Here is a 22006-nt window from a genome sequence, read left to right as displayed (position 1 = left end):
CCACTCCACTAAATAAATAAGTGTAATTTATTTGTCTTTTAAGAGTTAAAGCAGGTGTTTGTTCTTGCATGTTTCTGCAGAATTTCAAACTGGAGTTGCATCTAGGAATGTCTATTTAGAATTAGATGGGCAGGCTCCGGGAGTGGAGAGCCCGGGGCGGAGCGCGGGTCCCGCCCAACTGCTGCGTCACCGCCAAGCGCGCCGCCGAGGTGGCGCGGTGGCGCGCGTGCATAGCCCGCTCCCGGGCCATGGCTAGCTGGGCCGGGGCCGTGCTCTCGGTGCTGAACCCGCTGCGCACACTGTGGCTGGCGCTGGCCGCCGCCTTCCTGCTCGCACTGCTCCTGCAGCTGGCACCCGCCGGACTGCTGCCGAGCTGCGCGCTCTTCCAGGACCTCATCCGCTACGGGAAGACCAAGCTGCCCGGCCCGCGGCGCCCCGCCGTCTGCAGGGCCTTCGACGTCCCCAAGAGGTAACCGCGGTGGCGAGGCGCGCCCGGCAGGGGGCAGCAGAGGCGGCGCGGGCACGGGAGCCTGTGGCTTCCCAGAGCCGTCCCGGAAATGACTGAGCATCCCAAGGTTGGCCTGGTCCCCCGGGGTCCGGTCCGCCCAAGCGTCTTTATTCCAAATTCTCCCGCTTCCCCTTCCCAGAACTCTTAACTTGAGGTCGTGGAAGTTCGTGACCGTGGAGGCTGGGTCTTCCTCTATTTCCCCAGTTGTCGCCCCAACCTGTCACAGTCAGGAAAGAGGTCCAGGGGGTACACTTCTCGGGCTGCGCTGACATCCCTGGCCTGCATCTCAGCAGGTGCACCGGCAAGCTGGCCCTTTTTGCTCTGCATTGACAGTGTGTAGATGGAGAAGTCAGCTTAACACTATTCTAGATAGTAAAGGTGTATCTTTTCTTTGAAGTTCATTATACAATTACATTCGGAATTGAATTTGAAGGAATGTGATGGGTTCATCCATGTTATTTTCAAAGTCTATAGACAGCGCCCACTTCTGCAGATGATGCCCAACTATCAAGAAACACAGAAAAGTGGGCAGCTCTCTTGACTGTTGGAGAGTGATCTACCTGGGGTTCAGTCTGAGTGTGGACATCTAAATCATTGTGAAGAATGAATGGTAAAGAGATAAGACCCCAAAGAACTGTTCTTAGAGGTTCGGTTTTTAAAAGCATGAGCATACCCTGTCATCCTATTGCAATCAGGTTTGATTGGCCTACATTCCTTTCTATTATATAGTAATTTATCTTCTGACTTTTGAGAAAGGTCCTAGTGTCCCTGGATTTAAAAGCACACTTAAAAGCCGCTTCTGCCCTGTCTGCCTCTGGCTGGGGCTCATCAGTTCCTATACTCAAGCCTGTCATTATGTAACATCCAAGAAAGAGGTGGGCCTTCCTTGTATTCATCCCTGCGACAATTGGTACTCTGGGCCTCTTGTAATTCCTGCACTATTGTGAAATAACTATTCTTTCCTTCTTCCAGAATTCTAGTGCAGAGCCTTCCATGGTGTCCAACTGTCCTGAGGGGATGGTGGATATTGTTGTTTTCCCCTAAATTGTACTTTAATTTTTCAGTACTGGGGAATGTCCAACAATGCCAGGCCAATAAGGAAAGCCATTCTTAATTGAGGCAAAGAAAAACCAGGGGAGCATTTGCATCAAAAGTGACAAGGTCCTCAGAAGAACACATGCCAACAGAAACCCTTCCACACTCCTTCTTGCTTATCAATTCCTTTTTAATTGCCATCTTCCCACTTACATGAAAAGGTGCTAGTTAGAGTTGGGTAAAGTAACCATCTATTGCTACCTTTACGCCTCTCTCTGTATCTGCAGTGACATTGTGCTCATCACTTTCATGGCTTTTATGGCTTTGTGCTTAGCAGTTTCTTGGGCAAACCAACGCCCCCCCCACACACACACAATAGTGGATTAGAAGCCATTGCTGAATTGTCCTTGTGCCATGTACACAAGACTCCTAGCACTAAACGTCTTTCTTCATTTAGTCCTCAAGACAGACATGTGAGGGACAGGCTGTTGTCAGCATTTCCACCCGTGAATGTAAAAATTCAGGCTTGTTGCACTAGTGAGTGTGGCAGCTAAACCTGAAGTTCCGCCTGTGAGCAGACAGTCCTAAACTCCTAACCCCCAGCATGCCTCACTGGCAAGCTCTTGCACCATGCAAATCTGAGTCACGTCTGAAAGAGATCAAATGGCAGTGGATTTACCCCCAGAGGGTGGCATTTTGTAATATGTTGGTTAATCCAGACCTTATAATATTTGGTCATCTTAGCCAATGTGCTTATTACTTAAATATTTTGAATAGTTTTTCCTTGTGCAAAATGTAATGTCATCTTTAGGAATAAAAATAAAAAATAAGCCCATAACTTCTACACTTACAAAGAGGCAGCTATAAAGCACGTTTCTTCTGCACATGTGGTAGTACTTAGGTCATTTAGTTTGTAATTATTTTCTCCTAAGAAAGCAAGAATATAACCTAAGTTCCTGGAATGTTGTTTTCTCTTCTCCAGCCTGGTACTGGCTGTTTGTTTGAGTTTTGGGGTCTTTGGGGTTTTTTGTTTGTTTGTTGTTTGTTTTTCAAGACAGAGTTTCTCTTTGTAGCCCAGGCTGTCCTGGAATCACTCTGTAAAACAATCTGGCCTGGAAATCACAGAGATCAGCCTGCCTCTGTCTCCAGAGTTCTGGAACTAAAGGCATGCGCCTCCACCACCCAGCTTTTTTTTTTTTTTTTTTTTTTTTTTTTTAATCAAAGCAACAACTGATTTTCTTGTTTTGATTGAATCCCCAGAAAGTCTGCATAAATAAATGACAGGCCCTAAAAGTCATGTTGCTCTTGGCTTCCACAGTCAATGGAAACACGTCTGTTTCTAACATTTCAAAATAGCTCCAAGGAACATGGAAACTTAGCACTGAACTGGGCTCTGCAAGTCAGATGCTGCCCAGTTTTCTGCCTTAGAATCCAGGAGCAGTTGGGGTTTGTGAATTAGATACACATTTCATCTTTATCTTCATCAGCGATTGCTGAAAAATTAGCATTTCCTTAATTATGAATGTCATCAACAAACCACAGGACAATAGCAGTGTCTCCAAGTTTTTGATAGAATATAATACATTAAAAATAGTGAGGACCCCTCAAAATAGCATTGTTTCAATAACCACAAAAAAACATAGTTATTCACCACTAGAGCTAATTATTCAATATATAACAAATGCATGGATTCCTTATGGCATAAACTTGACTTTTAATAATTGGATTACCTACATGTCCATATTATTGATTTTCTTAGTCTCCCCCATGTATCTTATGCTTATGGTGACATTTTGAGAAGGGCCTAGAGCCTTTGTCAAGCAGCATTTACATTTGTCATCAGCTATAGGAGCCTTAGCTCATGCCTGGAGGCAAAAAAGGCCCTCCTACCAGAATGTTTGAAAGGATGAAGGGCTGGGCGCTCAGTTGGTTAGGGGTTAGACTAGATTCTTCCGTGAACTAATTACCATGTCCTTGATGCATTTAGCATACCTTTCCCATAGGGCCTGCTGTTAATCTTAAAGCTAGCCTAGGCTCCATGAAGCTTGTAGGCAAACAAAAAAGTATGTCAACAAATTTCAGAGAAGCAAAACCTTTTTTGAGGCCATCAAGTGTTCCCTAGGAGACCCAGCAAGGTTGTTTGAGCAGGGCTAAGAGTTTTAAGGAGGGACTCTGTAGGGAAGATGGGTGAGGTGGGGAAAGAGGCTCTTGTCAGAGCCTTGTGGGCCAGGATGGACCAGGAACTTATCCAGAGGAATGGAAGCTGCTGAGGGCTTTGTGGTGGAAGGGAAAACATTGCACTGTAGCACATAAAAGATGGCGCCATTGTGTGAGAAAGACTGGGCAAGAGGCTGCTGTGTTAGTCCAGGAGAAAGATGGTGGTACTCGAGTGGATTGCAGCTGAAGCATCATGGTATCCTGAGGTGTCAAAGGTGGGAGTGGCATTCAAATACATAGCACAGGCCCAGTCACCTGAAGATTAGTTCCCCTTCCCTAGTTATCCCACAGCTCCCTGGCTTAACTAGAGGGCCAGGGCCAACACTCAGTGCACATGTATGTTAAATAAGATTGTGTTTCCTGGGCTTCAGACCATGGAGGAGTTCCAGCCCTGTGCAGTCCTGTCTCCCTTCTGACTTTGCACCCTGTAACTTCCTGCTATTGGCCCTATTCCAGTTCAGGGCTTCCCTGTAGTAGTTCTCATCCTACCTCAGGGCCTTGGCATTACCTGAAAATTTTCCCTCTCACCTGGTCCCTGGGTTAAAGCTTAGCTATTTTATTTTCAGTGAGGCCTTCCATACCTGCCTTACTTAAAATGATGATTGCACACTCCCCAACAGACCTTCTCCCTGCAGTCAGCCAAAGCCCATAATAGTCATCCAAGTGGCTGTTAGTCAAAGGAGTACCCACACCAAACCTTGTGCTGTCAGGAAGATCGCTGTGTCCCTATTCCCAGGACTTGGAAAACAGCACTTCTAGGAAGCAAGTTACTAAAGGAGGAAGTCCTAGAGTGTCTTTACCCAGAAGGCAGTGGGGATTGGAGATCTGTAGTTTGAGTCATTACTGTCTCTTTAAATACAGGCAAGAGACAGGACCTCCTGTAAAGACTAGGAAGTGTTTCCTAGTCTTTAGAGAGCAGAATAAAATGTGAGACTGAAAAATAATTCAGTGTGTATTTAAACCAAAGGTGCCAGGAGCAAGGAGAGCCATAAGGCATAGCCCAGTAATTCATTCGCAACTACTGATTCACTTGCCTACAGGTGTCACATAAACAGGCTCTGCGCGATATAGGGCTAAGAAAACAGGTTCAAGCAAGGTCTGCAGGCAAGAGTGCAACAATGTGATATAAACACCAGTCATTCTAGCCGCATCTGGAGCCAACTGCAGCCTCTGCTGTGGCCTTGGATAAGGAACTTATCCTCTCAGAGTCTTGGCATTCCGTCTGCCATGTGAAGAGAACAAACTATGGAATTGTTGAAAAGATGAAAGTTCATGGTCGCGCCTTTTCTCCCAGGTCCCAGTCTACATCCTTTATCTCAAGGCTAGATAGTCTCTATGCCATCAACAGATGGGTGTTTTGTTATTATTATTAATTTTTGTTTAGGGGTGTTTTGCCTGCATATATGACTGGGCATTGTGTGCATGCCTGGTGCTCCTGGAGGCTAGAAGAGGGAGTTGTATCCCTGGGTGGTTGGTGATGGTTGTGAATTGCCACGTGGTGCTGGGAGTGGGACCTTGATCTGTTGGAAGAGCAGCAAGCTCCCTTAGCTGCCTTTTTCTCTAGCTCCCAGGTGGATGCTTGGAAACTTTGGAAAGGATTGAATAACGATTTTCTTTTTAAAATGTTTTACTTTGGTATGCCTAAATGGGTCTCCATTACAAAAGCCTGCATCCTTACAGGGCCCTGTGCCCCCTGCCCTCTTCTCCAGGTCCTGCCACACAGCCACAGAGGAACCACAGATGGCGCACACCCAATGTGCAGTGCACCTCTCTCCGTGCCTTGCAGCCTTTCCTCTGCTTGGAAAGTGTGCTAGGTGACCTCACTTAGTATTACACATTCTAAGTCCGTCCATTTCCTGCAAAACTTTTAACTTCATGTTGAATGTTTAGGCTTGGAATGCATAATAAGTGAGGTCATAGAACCCCAGAAAAATGAAAGAAAGAAAGAACATGTGTTCTCTCCTATGCAGAATCTAGCCAGTGATATATGTATATACTAACATACATACATATGGGTACATTATAACATGAAGAAAAGAAAAGAAAAAAGGGTAAATATGCAGGGTGAGGAAGGACTGAATGTAGGTGATGGATGCAAGTTATGAGAGAGGATATAGAGCTAATTGATTTCTGGTTTAAATCTGCCATGATTTTTTTTTTTTTTTTGGGTGGCAGAGAAGTGCATACAATATATTAGATACTGAGAGTGTAAAATCTAACGTGCAGCCCCACAGCTTCCATTCTGAATGCACACTCCAACAATGTAGAAGTTTGTTGAGTTGTGTAGGCCTTGGGTCTATTTAATTTTGGTTTTTGATATTTGTATTTATTTGTAAGTTTTTTAAAATAAAGTTTATACAATTTTTTTAAAAAAAGGGAAGTGTGCAAGAATTACATGTTCTATGCAGATGTCCCTTCTAGAAAGCCATCCCAGCCACCCAGCCAGGAGCGCATCCCTACTGCTATGTTCCCTGATCAGATGTTAGGCTAGATGCGGGGAGAAAGAAGATGGATCAGGTAATGAAGTGCCTGCCACACATGCATGAGGACCTGAGTTCAATCCCTAGCACACAGACATGGTACAAGTGTAATCTTGGTGCTGGGAGGGTTAGAATCACTGACCATCTAGTTTAACTGAGGTTATAGGCAGTTATGAGCTGCCCAGTGTGGATGCTGGAAATCAAACTTGGGTCTTTGGCAACAGCAGCGCGTGCGCGCTCACACGCACACACACACACACACACACACACACACATTACAAAAAGTTTTCAAAATGTTTAAAGTATATGAAACTGGAAAGGTGGGCTAGCCATTAAGAACATGGGCTGCTGTTTCAGAGGTCCAAATTCAATTTCCAGCATCCACATTGGAAATGTTCTTCCATCTCCTACTCGGTTGCATGATGCTTGCGTGGCGGTTGTGTGGATGTCCAGTTTGGGATCTAAAGGACTCCTGCGTTGCTATGGCCTAGATCATTCTGTGCAGGGAGCTGCGGCTCCTTCTGAGAACTCGGTGACCACTCTTGTTACCCAGAGAGGAGAGACTATTAACTGATCCTTTCACAGTCCAATTAGTGAGTCTCATGATATGGAAGTGCACTTTGAAACTAAATTCTCCCACCTGAAGAATTTAGGTTCTGTTTAAAACCTACTGCATTTTGGGTTACAGGCGGGGTGAGTGGAAGGGTAGACTCTTCCTGGGATTTTTGGAGGTTCTAGCTGCTGGTTACCTAACTCTTCCTCCCATTGCAGGTATTTTTCTCACTTTTATATCGTCTCGGTGTTGTGGAATGGCTTCCTGCTCTGGTTCCTTTCCCAGTCTCTCTTCCTGGGAGCACCTTTTCCAAACTGGCTTCGTGCTTTGCTCAGAACTCTTGGGGCCACACACTTCCGAGGTAATTTGGCTCTCTAGCCTGTTTCTGGTTCCTGCCTGCAGTTCTCACTAATCAGGCCCCTCTGTGGGGCATGGAAAGTGGAGGGCGGACAAGGTTTGCATGATTCATTGGTCCCAAGTCCTCATTGAGCTGTGGCAGAGCCCAGGATGAATCCCTAGTCTGCTGCCTTGCAAGCCTGTGTTGAATGCAGGACAGGCTGTTCTCGCTCTGATACCATCAGTGGGCTGATAAGCTTACAAAGAAGGCCTTACATGTGCTGGGGATGCTTTGGAAATCCTTGCATTTGCACTGAAACATTTATCATTTACACAGCTGCAGCCAGAACCATGCCCGGGGCCCACAGAAGTTTGTATTTTAAATACTGCTCTTTGGCAAACATTTAGAAAAATCTGGGGACTGGTGAGATGGATAAATGGATAAAGGCGTTTGCCACCAGGCATGATAATCTAGCGTCCATCTGCAGGACCCACATTTGGGAAATAGGAAACAGACTCCTACAAGTTGTCCCCTTGACGTCTTCACAACACACACACAACACACACACACACACACACAGAGAGAGAGAGAGAGAGAGAGAGAGAGAGAGAATAAATTAGTTAATTAAAATTAACCCGAAAAGGTTTATTATGTTGTACATCTTAAGTTAAGTAAACTGTGAATAGTTGTTGGCCAGGTCATTACAAAAGAGCATTTAAACATGCCATAGCAGCATATAAGGGCTCAGTAGAAGAGGCTGGGAGACCTAATGCATGGGCTTTGTTGCTTACCATGTTCATGTGTTTGCAGGTTAGATTGATTTGAGGAGTTTTCTTTGTTTTAACATGTCCATAAAGAATTTTTTAAAAACTGGGTTTTAGGTTACCTAAAATACAAAAAGAGCAAAGCAGAGGCTGGTAGACCTTTTAGAATAGAGTCCTTGGGTCAGCCTACAGCAGGGTCATGCATAGAAAGGAACACTAGGGGGCGCTGGCCAAGTCCTAGTTCTCTATCTGGGCACTAGTAAAATGTGGGAGTTAGTAAAAATTCACCAAGCTCTGTCCCTGTGATTGTATCTGTATCCCTCTTTTTAAAAGACAGACTGGGTTTTGTGACATTTTAAAAATGAGCTTTCTTCACAGTGCCTTGGAGCATGTGATGAAGGGCCTGTGGGAAGGTGGATCTTGGGACCCACTGTCTCTCTAAAAGTGTAATTTCTCCTTTTCTTTTTCTTTTGGCAGCACTGGAGATGGAGTCCAAGGCTTCCCAAATGATAGGTAGTGCTTCATCATTCAGTCCTTCTCCCACTCTTTATTTTTTAAGTCTGAAAAGAAATACTCACCTGTTGGATCACCACCTCTATCTCTGCCTTTGTGGGTGGGTGTGGCCCCGGGGTCCCCTCACATAGCATTTCTAACATCAGCGTGGACCTCTCCCTGTCCGTCTGCATCTAGCAGTTGGCATAGGGAGTAGAGACCCACGGCCCTTCATCATGACATCCATGTGGCCTGGAAGGCTCTTACTGATAGAGTCAGAGATGAGCTCTGTCCCCTCCTCCCACGACCCTGCCACTAACTGACCGCATGGCTGTCATCCAGCCTGGGTCCTCAAAGCTTGAGAGAGGAAGAGGTTAGTTTGAGTGGTCGGTCTCTCCGCCCTCTGACCCTGATCTTGTGAAAGGCTGTTTCAAGTGGGCCAACTGAACACTTGGCTTAATGCTGGAGGAGGCACCAACTGTGTCGCCTTCTGCATTGCAGTGGGTCAGCTGGCTCTGTCTGCCTTCTTGGTGCTGACGTCCCTCTGGGTCCATAGCCTTCGGAGGCTCTTCGAGTGTTTCTACATCAGCGTGTTCTCTAACGCCGTGATTCACATCGTGCAGTACTGTTTCGGGCTTGTCTACTATGTCCTAGTTGGCCTAACTGTACTGAGCCAAGTGCCCATGGACGACAAGAGTGGTGAGTGGCTCTTGCAGTGCATTCAATATCATCTTGTCAAAAGGTAGATATGTCTGCTGAAACCTGAAAAACACCAGCATGAGCAGCTGTGACTTCAGTGACGATGGTAAGGGACAAAGCATTCTTGAGTCTGTTTAAGGACGATAAAGTTAAGCTGTGTGAGATTAGCCTGTAGCGAGGTAGGAAATGTAGCTAAGCTCTGAGCAGAAGCCATGAGACCTCCAAAGGAAGTGGCCTCACCAGAGCCCAGTTATCTGCAGGGGAGGGGGTGCATGGGTGAGGTAGGGAAGTCACTATATGAGATTAAATCACAGAAAATGGGATGGGAGAAGAGCTTGAGGTGAGTGGGTCTCTTCTGGAGGAGGAGGCACAACCATGCTCTTGCCATTAGTTCTTGGGATGGCTGCCCTCCTAACAAAGCCTTTCTTCATGTGGGACAGCCCAAAGGGAGAGGAAGACCGAGTCTGGCAGTAAATGGAAAAGGCCTTAAGGTTTCTGCATTCTTTTTGGCCAGGAAGAGGAAAGCAAACCTTTGTATGTGAGCAGGAGATGAGGTAGCTTGCTATTTTATTTGGAAGCTACATAACCTATATGACTGTCAGATTCATAAAAAACAACCTGTGTGGATAGCATAGAACTTCTAATCCTTTTGGGTGATTGGAATGACTTAGTGCTGAGGTTAACTTGACCTTGATGCCATGGACCATCATCCTAGCTCTTGCATGACCCTTTGCTCCATGTCCTATATCATGAGTTGAGACCAAGATCTGTGTTTCCACCTATCAGTAACTGAGACTTGCCTTGTTTGGTTTTGGTTTCTGAGTGCTGCAGAGTTCACTGTGTCGCTGTAATACACCTCCTAAGGCTATAAGAATTCTTTGAAAGGCAGGCTTACCGACCAGATAGCTTCTCAATTTGTGAATTGTTTGCCGGTTCCAGCCTTTCAGCCAGCATCTCTTCTAAGTCCTCTGGACTTAGTTGTTAGTTACTTTCCTGTTGCCGTGGTAATGTACTATGACCAAGGTAACTCCCAGGAAGAAGATCATATTTTGGCTTACAGGTATAGAGGGTTTCGTCCATCACAGTGGGGAGCGGGAAGCTGAGAGATCACACCTCAGTCATAAGTGTGAAGCAGAGAGAGAGAACTGGAAGTGGGGAGAGGGTCTATAGCCTCAAGTCCCACTTTTAGTAATGTACTGCTTCCATCCGCACTACACCCCCTAAACCTCTGCAGATAGTGTCACCAGCTAGAGACCAGTAGTTCAAGGCCCTGAGCCTGTGGAGAACATTTCTCATTCATACTACCAACCATGTCATTGATTAAGTCAGCTTTTCTTCCCATGTCTTCCCACTGTGGCATTCAGATGCTAAGCCAGATACCATGGCTTTTTGCCCAGAGGAGCTTTCCAGAACTCTTGGTTGCCCACTAGCTTCTCTCCCCCCCCCCTCTCTTTCTCAAGGCTGGGTATCTTGTAGTCCAAGTTGGCCTTGGCTGGCCTTGAACTCATGATCCTGTTGCCTCAGCTTCCCAAGTACTAGGATGGCAGGCATGTAACCGCTGTGCATTGGTTAGCTCGGCTTTCTGCATTCGGGATTCAGGGTCCCTTACAGGGCTTTGGATGGCAGCTTAGGGAGATGTTTCTCTGCGGATTTTTTTTTTTTCCCCCCTTCGGAGAGTGTGGGCAAGAAGACTTAAAACGAGACTCTGTCATAGAAGCACAGGACATCTCACCACGCAGTAAGTCACTCGGGGATGGGCTGAGTTCCTGCCAGGATCATTGAAAGGATGCTCCAGAGAAGATGTCGCTCAGTCTTGGCCTGTGACTGCTGGAGCTGTGGAGACTGAGAAGCAGCTCTCACTGTCCAGAGGTGGTATTATTATAATACAAGAGCCCTGGGATCTGCAGCATTGGCTAATAGGGCAATTCCTGTTCCATAGTCTATGTGCTGGGGAAGAATCTGCTGGCACAAGCTCGGTGGTTCCACGTCCTTGGAATGCTGATGTTTCTCTGGTCATCTGCCCATCAGTATGAGTGCCATGTCATTCTCAGCAACCTCAGGAGAAACAAAAAAGGTGAGGTCTCTTCTGGCACCTCTCGGATGGGCTCAGGCTCTCAGGGGACGGCTTTCTCTGTACCTTCATTCCTTTCTTCCATGCCCTTGTCCATATCAAATGCTCAATTTTGACAGGACCACTTTCTGAATTGTGATCCTCCCATTGGTAAAATGAGGGGGCAGATGCAGCTCTAACAGTCTATAATTCTATCATGGACCAGCCTATGGGACAGCACCCTGCACATTTCTGATCAGCATATGGAAAACGTGTTAGTGTGGAGTAGTGTGGGCCAGCAGAAGGGAAGAAACTTGACTTCTGGGTTAGCCTGGACTTACTCATTATGGGTGCAGTTTACAGTATTCTTGTTTTATAGACAAAGAAACTGGGTGAAACAAGATTAAGTAATTTATATCAAGTTACACAGGTATCAAGTGGAAGAGTCAGGATTTGAACTCATGCATCCTGAGTTCTGGCATCTGAGCTCTTGCGTGCTTGTGAGTGAAGGACCTACTCATAACATGTGAGAACTGATGGGAAACCTGAGCAGAGGCTTTTTCAGATTTTTATTTTATTTTTATTGTTGTTGTTGTTTTAAGACAGGGTCACTAGTCTATCCTGAACTCACTTTGTAGACCAGGCTGGCCTCAAACTCACTGAGATCTGCCTGTTTCTGCATCCCATGTGCTGGGACTAAAGAAGTGCTCCACCCTGCCCAGCAGGCCTTTTCTTTTCCTGAGACAGTTTCACTTTGCAGCACTAGCTGGCCTTCACCTCACAGAGATCCACCTGCCTGTGCCTCCCGATTGCTGGGATTAAAGCTGCGTACCACCATGCCTGGCTTTATGGTTGATAGCCAGTGGAAGTGTGACAGGATGGTGGCTTTCCGCACCGGCTGTGATACTTGGTAGAGTTTCCGTCAGTGGTTTCAGCAGCAGGGTGGTAACACAGCATCATTGTTCCCTTTCAGGTGTGATAGTTCACTGCCAGCACAGGATCCCCTTCGGAGACTGGTTCGAATACGTGTCTTCGGCTAACTACCTAGCAGAGCTGATGATCTACTTCTCCATGGCTGTCACCTTTGGGTTCCACAATTTAACTTGGTGGCTGGTGGTGACGTACGTCTTCTTCAGCCAAGCCTTGTCCGCCTTCTTTAACCACAAATTCTACAAGAGCACATTCGTCTCCTACCCAAAGCATAGGAAAGCGTTCCTCCCATTTTTGTTTTAAGGCAGCCTTTCTTTAGAGGAGTGCAAGCCAGGTGACAGATTCCATTCCTGTAGACACAGAGACAGCAACGGGAGCAGACATGCAGCAGGGATGTTGGACATTCCGTTCTACTGTAATGCTGCAGTGTTCACTGGGCGAGGCAGATGCTCTTGGAGAAGACATTCCTGGCAGACCTGGGCCTGAGGAATCTGCTTTCTGCCGAGCTTTACAGAGACAAGGGAAAACCAGTAAATGGGCATCTCCAAGCTGATCTGTGGTCACACTAACCAGGCATATAAATAGCTTTGCATGCATACATGCATGCTTGAGTCAGTCCTGTCATGCCCTCCAACCCCCTTCTCTCTCTCTCTCTTTCCCTCTCTCCCTCTCTCTCTCTCTCTCTCCCTCTCTCTCTCTCTCTCTCTCTCTCTCTCTCTCTCTCTCTCTCTCTCTCTCTCTCTCTCTTTCTCTCGTGCAGGAAGAAAAATGACCCTCTGTGTCTGGGAACAGTGAGCTGGACTGAGTACTGTGGGCTAGCACAGTTTTTTTAAATACATGTTACAGGTCAATAAAAACAGAAACCTCTGAAAATAATATGAATGTATAATTGAATGTATAATATCACACCAGTGGTTCCAATGAAGAAAGAAGTTTGTTGGCATTAATTAATATTCCAAATTTATCACCAATATCTTGTTACATAACTATTGCCTTGCCTGCCCGGCAAACCAGCCTAACAATAAGTTTGGGAACTGTTCTTGATTGAATTCTCTTTTTGACATTTGTACTGAAAAGATCAGGAAATAAAATATTTTTATACTTATGAATACAGACATGCCCTGGACTACATAGTATTGAAATGGGCAGCCTCACTCTATCATTACTCAGTGTTCACATATGCCCGGGTCTATTTCAGCTAGTAGAGCAAAACCAAAATATGCTAGGAATAATGGCACACCTTACTCAACTAGCTTATGTTAAAGGAAATATCCAGTTGAAGTAGAGGCATGGGATGAAAGACAGAAGTGTGACAAAGAATACCATTGCCCTGGCAACAGGAAAGCCTCCACATTCCTATGGTGGAACGTAGTCTGGGCTGGGATGTAGTCAGGTAGTTGAGTGCTTGCCTACAGTAAGTATGTGAGGCACTGCATTCAGCTCCCAGCACTGAGAAAAATCTTGGGCATACTGCTTACCAGCTGAGGTCCTTTTTTGGGGAGGGGGGATTATTTTGTTTGCTGAGTCAGGGCCTCACATAGTCCAGGCTGCCTTGTGAAGCCCTTATATACTAGAGAATGACCTTGTGCTTCAGACTCTGCTGACTCAATCTCCCAGAAGCTGGAATTGCAGGCTCGTTCAGTCCAGTGCTGTGGATCTAAACCAGTGCTTCATGCATCCCGCACACTCCAAGTCTACAGCCCCAGCTTCCTCAGTCAATGCAGATGTCATGTACTCTACTGAGAAAGATCCCTGGAGTTCTGAACTGAGGCTATTTAACTGATGCATCTTAAACTAATAGATTTTTAAAACTTAACTTACATACTCATTTTTCAGTGATGGAGATTTGAGCCCAAGGCCTCTCAAATGTTTGTCACACCCACATATCACTGAGCTACACCCTAAGTCTTTTAATCTAGTTTCAAACACATTATTGTATGACATTACCCAGGGCGAAGTGTTTTGTTGTTTTGGGTTTTTTGTTTGCTTACTTGTTTGTTTTGGTACATGATCTTTCTGTGTAACACCACTGGCTGTCTTGGAACTTGCTATGTATGTAGACCAGGCTGGTCTCAAACTCATAAAGATCCAACCACCTGTGCCTCCCAAATGCTGGGATTAAAGGCATGTGCCACCACACCTACCTCTGGATAGAGAATCTATGATTGACAGAAGTAAGGATAGCACCAAAATCCGACTTGGTGAGCTAATCAGTTTTGTTGGGTTACTTACAGGAGTATGGGTGAGGGGTTACTTACAAGAGCAGAAATGACTAAAAGACAGCTGCATCGCCAAAGCCCATCCCAGCCTAAGTGACAGCTCACAAAGCTGGGAAAACTGTAGCCTGCAGGCAGTTCAGTGGGTTGGACAGTGTCCTCTCCAGACAGCTCAGCTGGTTTCTGTTTCTCCAGTGAGTTTACCTTGTTAGAGTGTTTCTCAGAAATCCTTTCATGTTATATATTCCTGAGAAGGGGCCTACTGAATCTGCTCACTTCCAAGGACTTCTGAAGCCATTGAAGTGTTCTTTCCTGAGTTTAATGAACTTCCCTGCAGGATGGAATGTTCCAGCTCCTCTCAGACCATCCTGTTCACCCCACCTTTAATATCTTGTGTTAATGACCTTCCCTTAAAATAGAAGGTTTAACACTCAGGGTCCACTGCTGTCTTGCACACATGCTAACCCGAATCCACCCTGAAGCTCCCATGTGAGTCCTCATGCTGTGTTTTCTCAACCATCAATCAACTCCCCATTTACTCAAGACTAATTGTTTGTCTATCTGTTCAAATAAATGAGGTTTATCATTTAGAATTTGTTATCTTTGGACCCAGGGCTCAGGGTCAAAACTCTTCCAGCATAGGAGATGTATGTAAATCATATGGCAGTTCGTTTTTAATGCCCATACAAATGATATACATGATTTTAAATAAATAGTTTAAAGGAAAGCTGCATTTTCTTTAGGATGAAATTTTACACCTAAGTTCAGCTGAGGATTTGGAGTGAAATGGGAGCATGTTTGTTGAAGGCCTGGCAGTCTATGAGAAAGCTCCATGCCCTACTGTCCTTTGCTATCCCTTGAACACTGTCCTCTATTTTCTTTTTCTTTCTCTTCTTCCTTGTCTAAATAAGTCACTTCTAGGTAAAGAGGAAAGAGGAAATAGAGAATTGTTCAAAGGGCTCAGAACAGGGCTGGGGTGTAGCTCAGTTCCTAGAGCACTTGTTTAGCACGAATGAGTTTCTGAGTTTGTTCCCCAGTGCTATATAAAGTCAGGTATGGTAGTGAATGTCTGTCATCCCAGGACTTGGAAAATGAGGAGGATCAGAAGTTCAATGTCCTTCTTGGCTACATGGCAAGTTTAAGGCCAGTTTGGGCTACAGGAGACCCTCCTTCAGAAAAGAAGGACCGGGTGTGGGAGGGAGAAGGAAGGAAGGAAGGAGAGGGGGGTGAGTGTTGGGTAGGGCTTGAGCAGTGCAGCACACCTGAAAACCATGTGCTTTGCTTGTTTGCAGGGACAGAATCATCACTGTGTTTTGTGTTTGTGAAAATATTCCAAAGGGAAGAGTATATACAGATTTGTAAATTCTTCACAAGGATGACTCAGAAATAGACTGAGGAGGAAATTCCTGGGATGTAATGGCAACACTGTCAAGTTAGTCAGAAATGATGCTAAGCTATCTCCATGGAACTCTCTGGCTACTGCAGTGTGCTAACAGTGGCCTTTATTTTCATTGTAGCTCATCCTGCACACTAACATGTTCTTATAGTGAGCATGAATTATTTGTTTCCACGGTGTTGTGTTTTGTATTGTATTTTTAATGCAAAGAGTGGTTATCCTTTGCACAACTGCAGTCTGTTGTGGATAGAATATACAAGTATCTCCCAAAGGTTTGTGCATTAGAGGGTTGGTTGCAGCTAATGGGTCTTTAAATGATGGCTGGAAAGCTGGAGAGATGGGCTCAGCAGTTAAGAGCACTAACTGCTCTGTCAGAGGATCCCAATTCAGTTCCCAGCAGTCATATAGTGGCTCACAACTGTCTTAACTCCAGTTCTGGGACATACGACACCCTCTTCTGAACTCTGTGGATACCAGGCATTTTGTAGGATGAACAAACATACATTCAGGCAAACACCTGTAGGGCACATGAGCCAGTCAAAGATGACACTGAGGGGAAATCAAGAGCCTAGATTGAACCAGATGATGTCACTGCATGAACAGCTCGTGTTCACTAGGTAAAGCTAGGGCAGCTAGGCATGTGATAGACTGATCTTTAAAACCATTGGCTGGCTGTTCACCTGCTCTGCAATTTTTTTCCTTTAAAAGATGCCTGCTATGAGACAACAGATGAGTTCCTGCTTGGCTAGACTCCCTGCTGCGTCTGATTGTCTCTGGGATCCTGAGAGGCTGCGGAACAGGCCAGCAGTGTACTTACCTTTCCTCAGACCCAGCTCAGCTTTCTGTGTCTGGGCTAAGACCCCTGCAAACACCGACACATATATTTATTTAAGAGATGATTGGCTCATAAGTTAATACACTGATTAAATCACTAGCAAAATGAACTTTTAATGGGTGGGGCCTGGTTGAAGTTAATGGCTCTCTAGACGCAAGTCTGTCTTGTCCCTTGACAATTTCTCAACTCTCTCTGCTTCCTGACTGCTCTAAAGTGAGCAGTTTTCCTCTGGTTTGCCCTCCCATTGTGATGTTTCTGGCTAGCTGTCATGGGACTTAGGAAGATATAAAGAAAAATTTAACCACCCCAGATAGAGACAGTACCCACATACTAAAAACTTCCATCTAAATCTAATTTTGTGAACTATTTGGTTGGGGGCTAGTGTTTACAGGTACATGGGTGGCTCAAAGACAGCTAGACCACCAGGAAGTCCCTTGGGCAGCTTGCAGACAATGCCACTGCATTGCACCATAAAAAAGTCCCCAGGACAGCTTATGAGTGACAATACTACTAAGAGTTTCCCTCCCTTAAGCAGCTATTTAACCTTTATATAACCTTGGGGAAGTGGGGGATGGGTATTAGCCTCATGAGTCCAGGGAGCCTCCATCTGACCTCCATGAGGGAATATTTCTAGGCCTTATCTGATAAAGACCTCATATGGGTGATTACAATTGTTCTCATTCAAAATGGTGGTGAGCACATCCAACCTGCAGAATAAAGCTTTACAACACCTTTACTTCTTGCTCCTACATTCTGTCCACTCCTTCTGATGCTTAATGTTTCTTGAAGACATTAAGTGGCAAATAAGGTGTATGAGTTTTTCTTCCATTGAGGACTGAACATTGATCTACTCTACCATTGTAACAGTCATCTATTCTAGATAACGTTTTCATAGTAGTTTCCATAGTAACTGCTACCCTGGTCAAGGCCAACAGCAGTCATAATCAGTGGCATAAATATAGATGTTTAGAAGGCCACAGACACCACACATCTATTTAACAAGACAATAGTAGTAACCTCCCCATTAAGCCTTTGACCTTCCTTAGCCACAAGTTTTTATGGTTTATAGTATCAAACCTGGATACCCTCTGTGGAGTATGTTGGAAATCCAACTGGAAATTGGTTGTGCCCAGACATTTGTGCCACTATTGCTGCTAGGTGGTGCATCTCACCTGGCATGCTAGTGGTGTTAACACATGGGACCAGTCCACAGATGATCAGGACCATTGTTTCCCTCAGCAGCTAACGTAGTATCCATGAGAGCCATCCATTAGTGAGGAAGCTTCCATTTCAGTCCCAGGTGAATTTATGTAGAACCCTCAACCAGAGGGTGTAAGGTTTTCAGCAATAGAGACTTATTGTCTAGTTCTGTCATGCAAACAACAGCAATGGCAATAGCCTGTGTTATGTGTAGGAGCAGATGACCCTCAGAAGCCTCCCTTGCTAATAACTGTAGTTAAGCAACCTGCACCTGGCACTGAGGTCATTCAGTCACCCTATAGCATTTGGGTGCCCCTTGCATCCAGGCAGAGTGCTTCCTTTTAACTGCAGTTTTAATTGTTCTTTCAAATGCCCTTCCAAATTTGCAAGACACTTATGAGGTTAGCATTGTATAATGAAATCTTTTCACACAGGTGGAGCAGTTATTTCTGAAGATCCATGGCCTTCTGTTCCAAGGAAGTGTAAATTGGTCTTGGAATTCAGCAGCTAAGGGGATATTTACAAAACTTTAACAGGGTCCAGTAAAGCATGGAAAGATCCCATCATGAGTGCCCTTTGTTCTTTCAAAAGAGTGATATTGGGCAATCAGCCCAGATGGAGTCATCACCCATTTAACCCTTCACAACCCAGTTTCTATAAGCTGTCGCACCTCACTGGCTACCCTTCGCCATTAGGACTTTAGGTTGGGCAAATAATCTCTCAACTTTACAGACTCATTTTGCCCAACCATGTGACCCTCCCTATAGTTTGCACACCAAGGCAAAACTCTTGATGAATGTTATGTGAAATATGAAACATCGGCTTAGCTGTCTTATATTTCCTCATAATGGTTGGCTCACAGTTTGAAGGGAGAGGAAGACGTAGTATCAGGTGGCTCTATGATGGCAGAAACATGCAGATACTTGCTCACCACTTAGCAGACGGGGAAACACAGGGAAGACAGGAAGCAGGCCTGACAACCTCAAAGCCTGCCCCAATCATCTACTTCTTCCTGTGAGGCCCTATGACTCTAACTTTCTACAGTCCCCAAAACAGCAGCCACTGAGAACCAAATGTTCAAACCCGTGAGCCTCTGGGGGATGCTTGACATTGAAAACATAAGGCGCTCTAAATTACCTTCTTCCAGGAAGAAATGGACTCAGGACACTCCAGGGAGGAGCAATAGTTGTCTACACCTGAGACGGGTGTAATCCTTTTCATCTATTATCCATCCACTGATACCCATACTCCCTGTGCTTTGGAGAGTTGCTCCAACATCCTTTCTAAAGGGCTCTGAACACTAGCAGGGGACCAATAAAGCTGTGGTGCAACTTGGGGTGTCTAATTGCCCTGAACTTCCTTCCCTACTACTGACAACTTTGTCCACACTGTTGGACTAGTAATTCTCATCCTGCAAGATCATCTTGCCTCACTGAACAGACAACTCAACCTCAGCTAGACATCTTTTTAAGTTTCTTATTGTAGTTTACATATACGTGGCCACAAGAGTGTGCATGCACATGGAGTGTTTTTGGCAGCTGCTTCCCAAATAACCAACATAGAGGCTTAATATTAATTATATATGACTGGCAAATAGCTCAGTCTTATTACTAGCTAACTGTTACAATTCAAATTAACCCATATGTTTTATCTATACTTTGCTTGGTACTTTTCTTCTCCTGTATCTCTCGACCTCTCAGATTCCTATGACTCTACCCTTCTCCCCCGCCCCCCAATTTCCAGCATCCTCTCAGTCTGGTTGTCCTGTCTGTACTTCCTGCCTGGTTACTAGACAATCAGTTTTTTATTAACAATGAGAGCAACACATTTTTGAAGTGTACAGGATTATTCCACAGCAGAAGAAATCTACAATGTTTTTCTAAATAACTTATTTGCCTACTGTAAGCTTACCAAAATCACCCTAAGTGCTTTGTAATGTTGGTTATCAGCATATCTGGTAAGCCTGTTCTAAGTTCATTGCACAGCTTCGTTCTTCAGATCTTCCCCTTTCATCCTCCAGGCATGTTCTCTTTGTGTCCTAGAATTGCAAAGCACATTGAACAAGACAGAATTCCCTCTACCCACAGTTAGGGTTTAATGTGGCTTAGTATTTTTCCCTACTCAGAACAACTTCATATTGTCAAGTTTCGTTTCTGTTTTGTTCAAGGAAGGAGAACATGAGGTTTTAAAAAGCTATTAATTTTCTTCTACTCCCTAGATTGCATCTCCTGCAATGTCTGTCATAGAATATGACCGTTTAAAAGCAGAAGTGTCCGAGAGTGTGTCATAATGAATAAGTAACATTCTGTTTGCTATACATAATTTTTCTGACTCCATGGCATCAGTACACACACAGTACACAAACATACATGAAAGCATATGCATATACACACAAATAAAATTTTAAAAATTACTCTAATGAACTTTATAGTAGAGACAAAATCACAATAAAGAGGACTCATTTTTGAAAATGAGGTAACAGAGGAAAAAACTTCAAGAAGATAAATCAAATTTGCTTCCTATGGAGTTAATACAGATGTATTGAAATTATGCTTGTTTTTTGTCTGATGGTTAGCATATAAACCAGTTTATTATAAGAATTTATGCTTACTCAAAGATATTGGACAAGGCAACTGATCATATTTTATCTTCTCAACTTTTAATAAAATTACAGATTCCTAAGTGATGTAGTTTTTGTGTTGGTGCCTCTCCTGGGCTTGTTTTAGTCCTTTATTACTTAAACTGCTCAAACTGGCTCAGAAAACATGCAAGTGTGTGCAGTATTACAACAGAAGATTTCATACAGGAATCTCTAAAATTAGGGAAGGCAGTTACAACACATTCAAGACACAGAAAAGGTATTTGTAATTGATAAAGCCTGCTTCCTGATCAGTGACAAAAACAGCTCTGACCAGGCCTCCACATTGCAGGGTGTTTCAAGGTCAACTTTGAAGGACAACTGAGAACTGTATGGAAGTCATATTCCTCTGTAGAGTGGGACAGAAGGCATGCATGGCTGGTAATTACAGGTTGAAAAGGCCATGGGCTTTTTGTGGGCCCCAGTTAATTATCTCCTCCTTCCTTCTACCAATTTTCTAAATCATTAGATAGCAACAGAAGTTTGACTTTTACAAAGAAAAGAATTTAGGGGGTAATGGAGAAAATTGTTTTGTTTTTAAGGTAGTTTCCCATTGGCAGGTGCTCAGAAATCAAAAACTAAAATAACACAACTCAAACATAACCAGGGCTGTCTCTTTGGGATCCCAGTTCTATGCAAGGTGTAAAGTTACATGATTTTCACACTGTAAGGCTATCAGGGGCTACTGCTTGGGCAACCATGTAGAAAAAGATTACAAACAGGCAGAATGCCAGACAAATGCAGACAGGTACTGTTTGCCACAAAGTTTTAAATTTTTGAATTGGGCTGTAGAGATGGTTCCATGGTTAAGGGTACGTACTGTTCTTAAAGAGGACCTGAATTTGGTTCCTAGCACCCACACCAGGCAGCTCACAACTGCCTATTGCTCCAGTTGTGGGGGGATCTGGTATCCTCTTCTGGCCTCTGTAGGCACTGCACACACATGGTGCACAAACATTCAGGCACATATATACACACATAAAATAAAATGACTAAGTGAATCTCTTCGAAAATTAACAAATTAAAAATTTGGACTACTGCTATGCTGATTTTATGTGTCATCTTGCCCTTCCTTCCTTCTTTCCTTCCTTTCTTCCTTCCTTTCTCTTTCTCTTTTTCTTTTTTGTTTAACCACTAATCTAGCTAGCTCTTAAAATATCTTATAGATGTAACATCTACAGCATCTACAGTCAGTCTAATGTGGATGGGTTCAAATGGATGTTTTCATCAAATAGGTTGAATATCTTGAGAGCAAAATCTGAGATCTTTTGGAAGAAAGAATTCTCCTTCAGGATTGAAATAGAAAAGTCCTGTTTTCGTTAACAGCCTTAAAAAGGTCAGATTTGTTCTAGGCATACTGCTGTGGAGAACCCTGACTGGACACTATTCCTTTGACATAGACTATTAATTTCTGACCCCAATGGGTTTACTCCCCTCAGTTTCTGTACTAAAAGCTCCTGACAGAAAGACTACATCTCCCATCTTCCCTTGCAGCTATCAGTAGCCATAGTTTAAAATCTAGTCAATAAGATGTAAGCAGATGCACATTGTGGAAACTTCATAAAATATGCCCGATGGCTTCCTTGTGTCCCCATTTTAACAGTCAGACATGCATCCTGCAGCTTGAGACTTAGAAGCTAGAGTCTAGAGGACATA

General features: G+C 44.4%; 1 protein-coding gene across 2 annotated transcripts; it reads left to right on the top strand.

Moving 5' to 3' along the window:
- The first annotated feature begins 219 nt into the window (after nt 1-219).
- On the top strand, nt 220-13178 carry Srd5a3 (steroid 5 alpha-reductase 3). Of its 2 annotated transcripts, XM_051198278.1 has the most exons (6): nt 220-469; nt 7012-7154; nt 8372-8407; nt 8888-9085; nt 11025-11159; nt 12109-13178. In XM_051198278.1, exons 1-6 carry the CDS (start codon nt 249-251, stop codon nt 12366-12368), a joined length of 993 nt encoding a protein of 330 aa, XP_051054235.1. In that variant the 5' UTR covers nt 220-248; the 3' UTR covers nt 12369-13178. The 2 variants fall into 2 exon arrangements, with proteins under 2 accessions (XP_051054235.1, XP_051054236.1); XM_051198279.1 differs by lacking the exon at nt 8372-8407.
- The last annotated feature ends 8828 nt before the right edge of the window (nt 13179-22006 follow it).

The sequence above is a fragment of the Phodopus roborovskii genome, unplaced genomic scaffold (genome assembly GCF_943737965.1).
Source record: "Phodopus roborovskii unplaced genomic scaffold, PHOROB, whole genome shotgun sequence".
Classification (NCBI taxonomy): Eukaryota; Metazoa; Chordata; class Mammalia; order Rodentia; family Cricetidae; genus Phodopus; species Phodopus roborovskii.
This window is presented reverse-complemented; position numbering and strand designations above follow the sequence as displayed.

Bases quoted from the DNA above. Each gene is read 5' to 3' on its own strand.
- Srd5a3 (XM_051198278.1), top strand. From the start codon at position 249: ATGGCTAGCTGGGCCGGGGCCGTGCTCTCGGTGCTGAACCCGCTGCGC. The intron at 8,408-8,887 runs GTAGTGCTTCAT...TCTGCATTGCAG, and splicing joins CAAGGCTTCCCAAATGATAG to TGGGTCAGCTGGCTCTGTCT. The intron at 11,160-12,108 runs GTGAGGTCTCTT...GTTCCCTTTCAG, and splicing joins CCTCAGGAGAAACAAAAAAG to GTGTGATAGTTCACTGCCAG.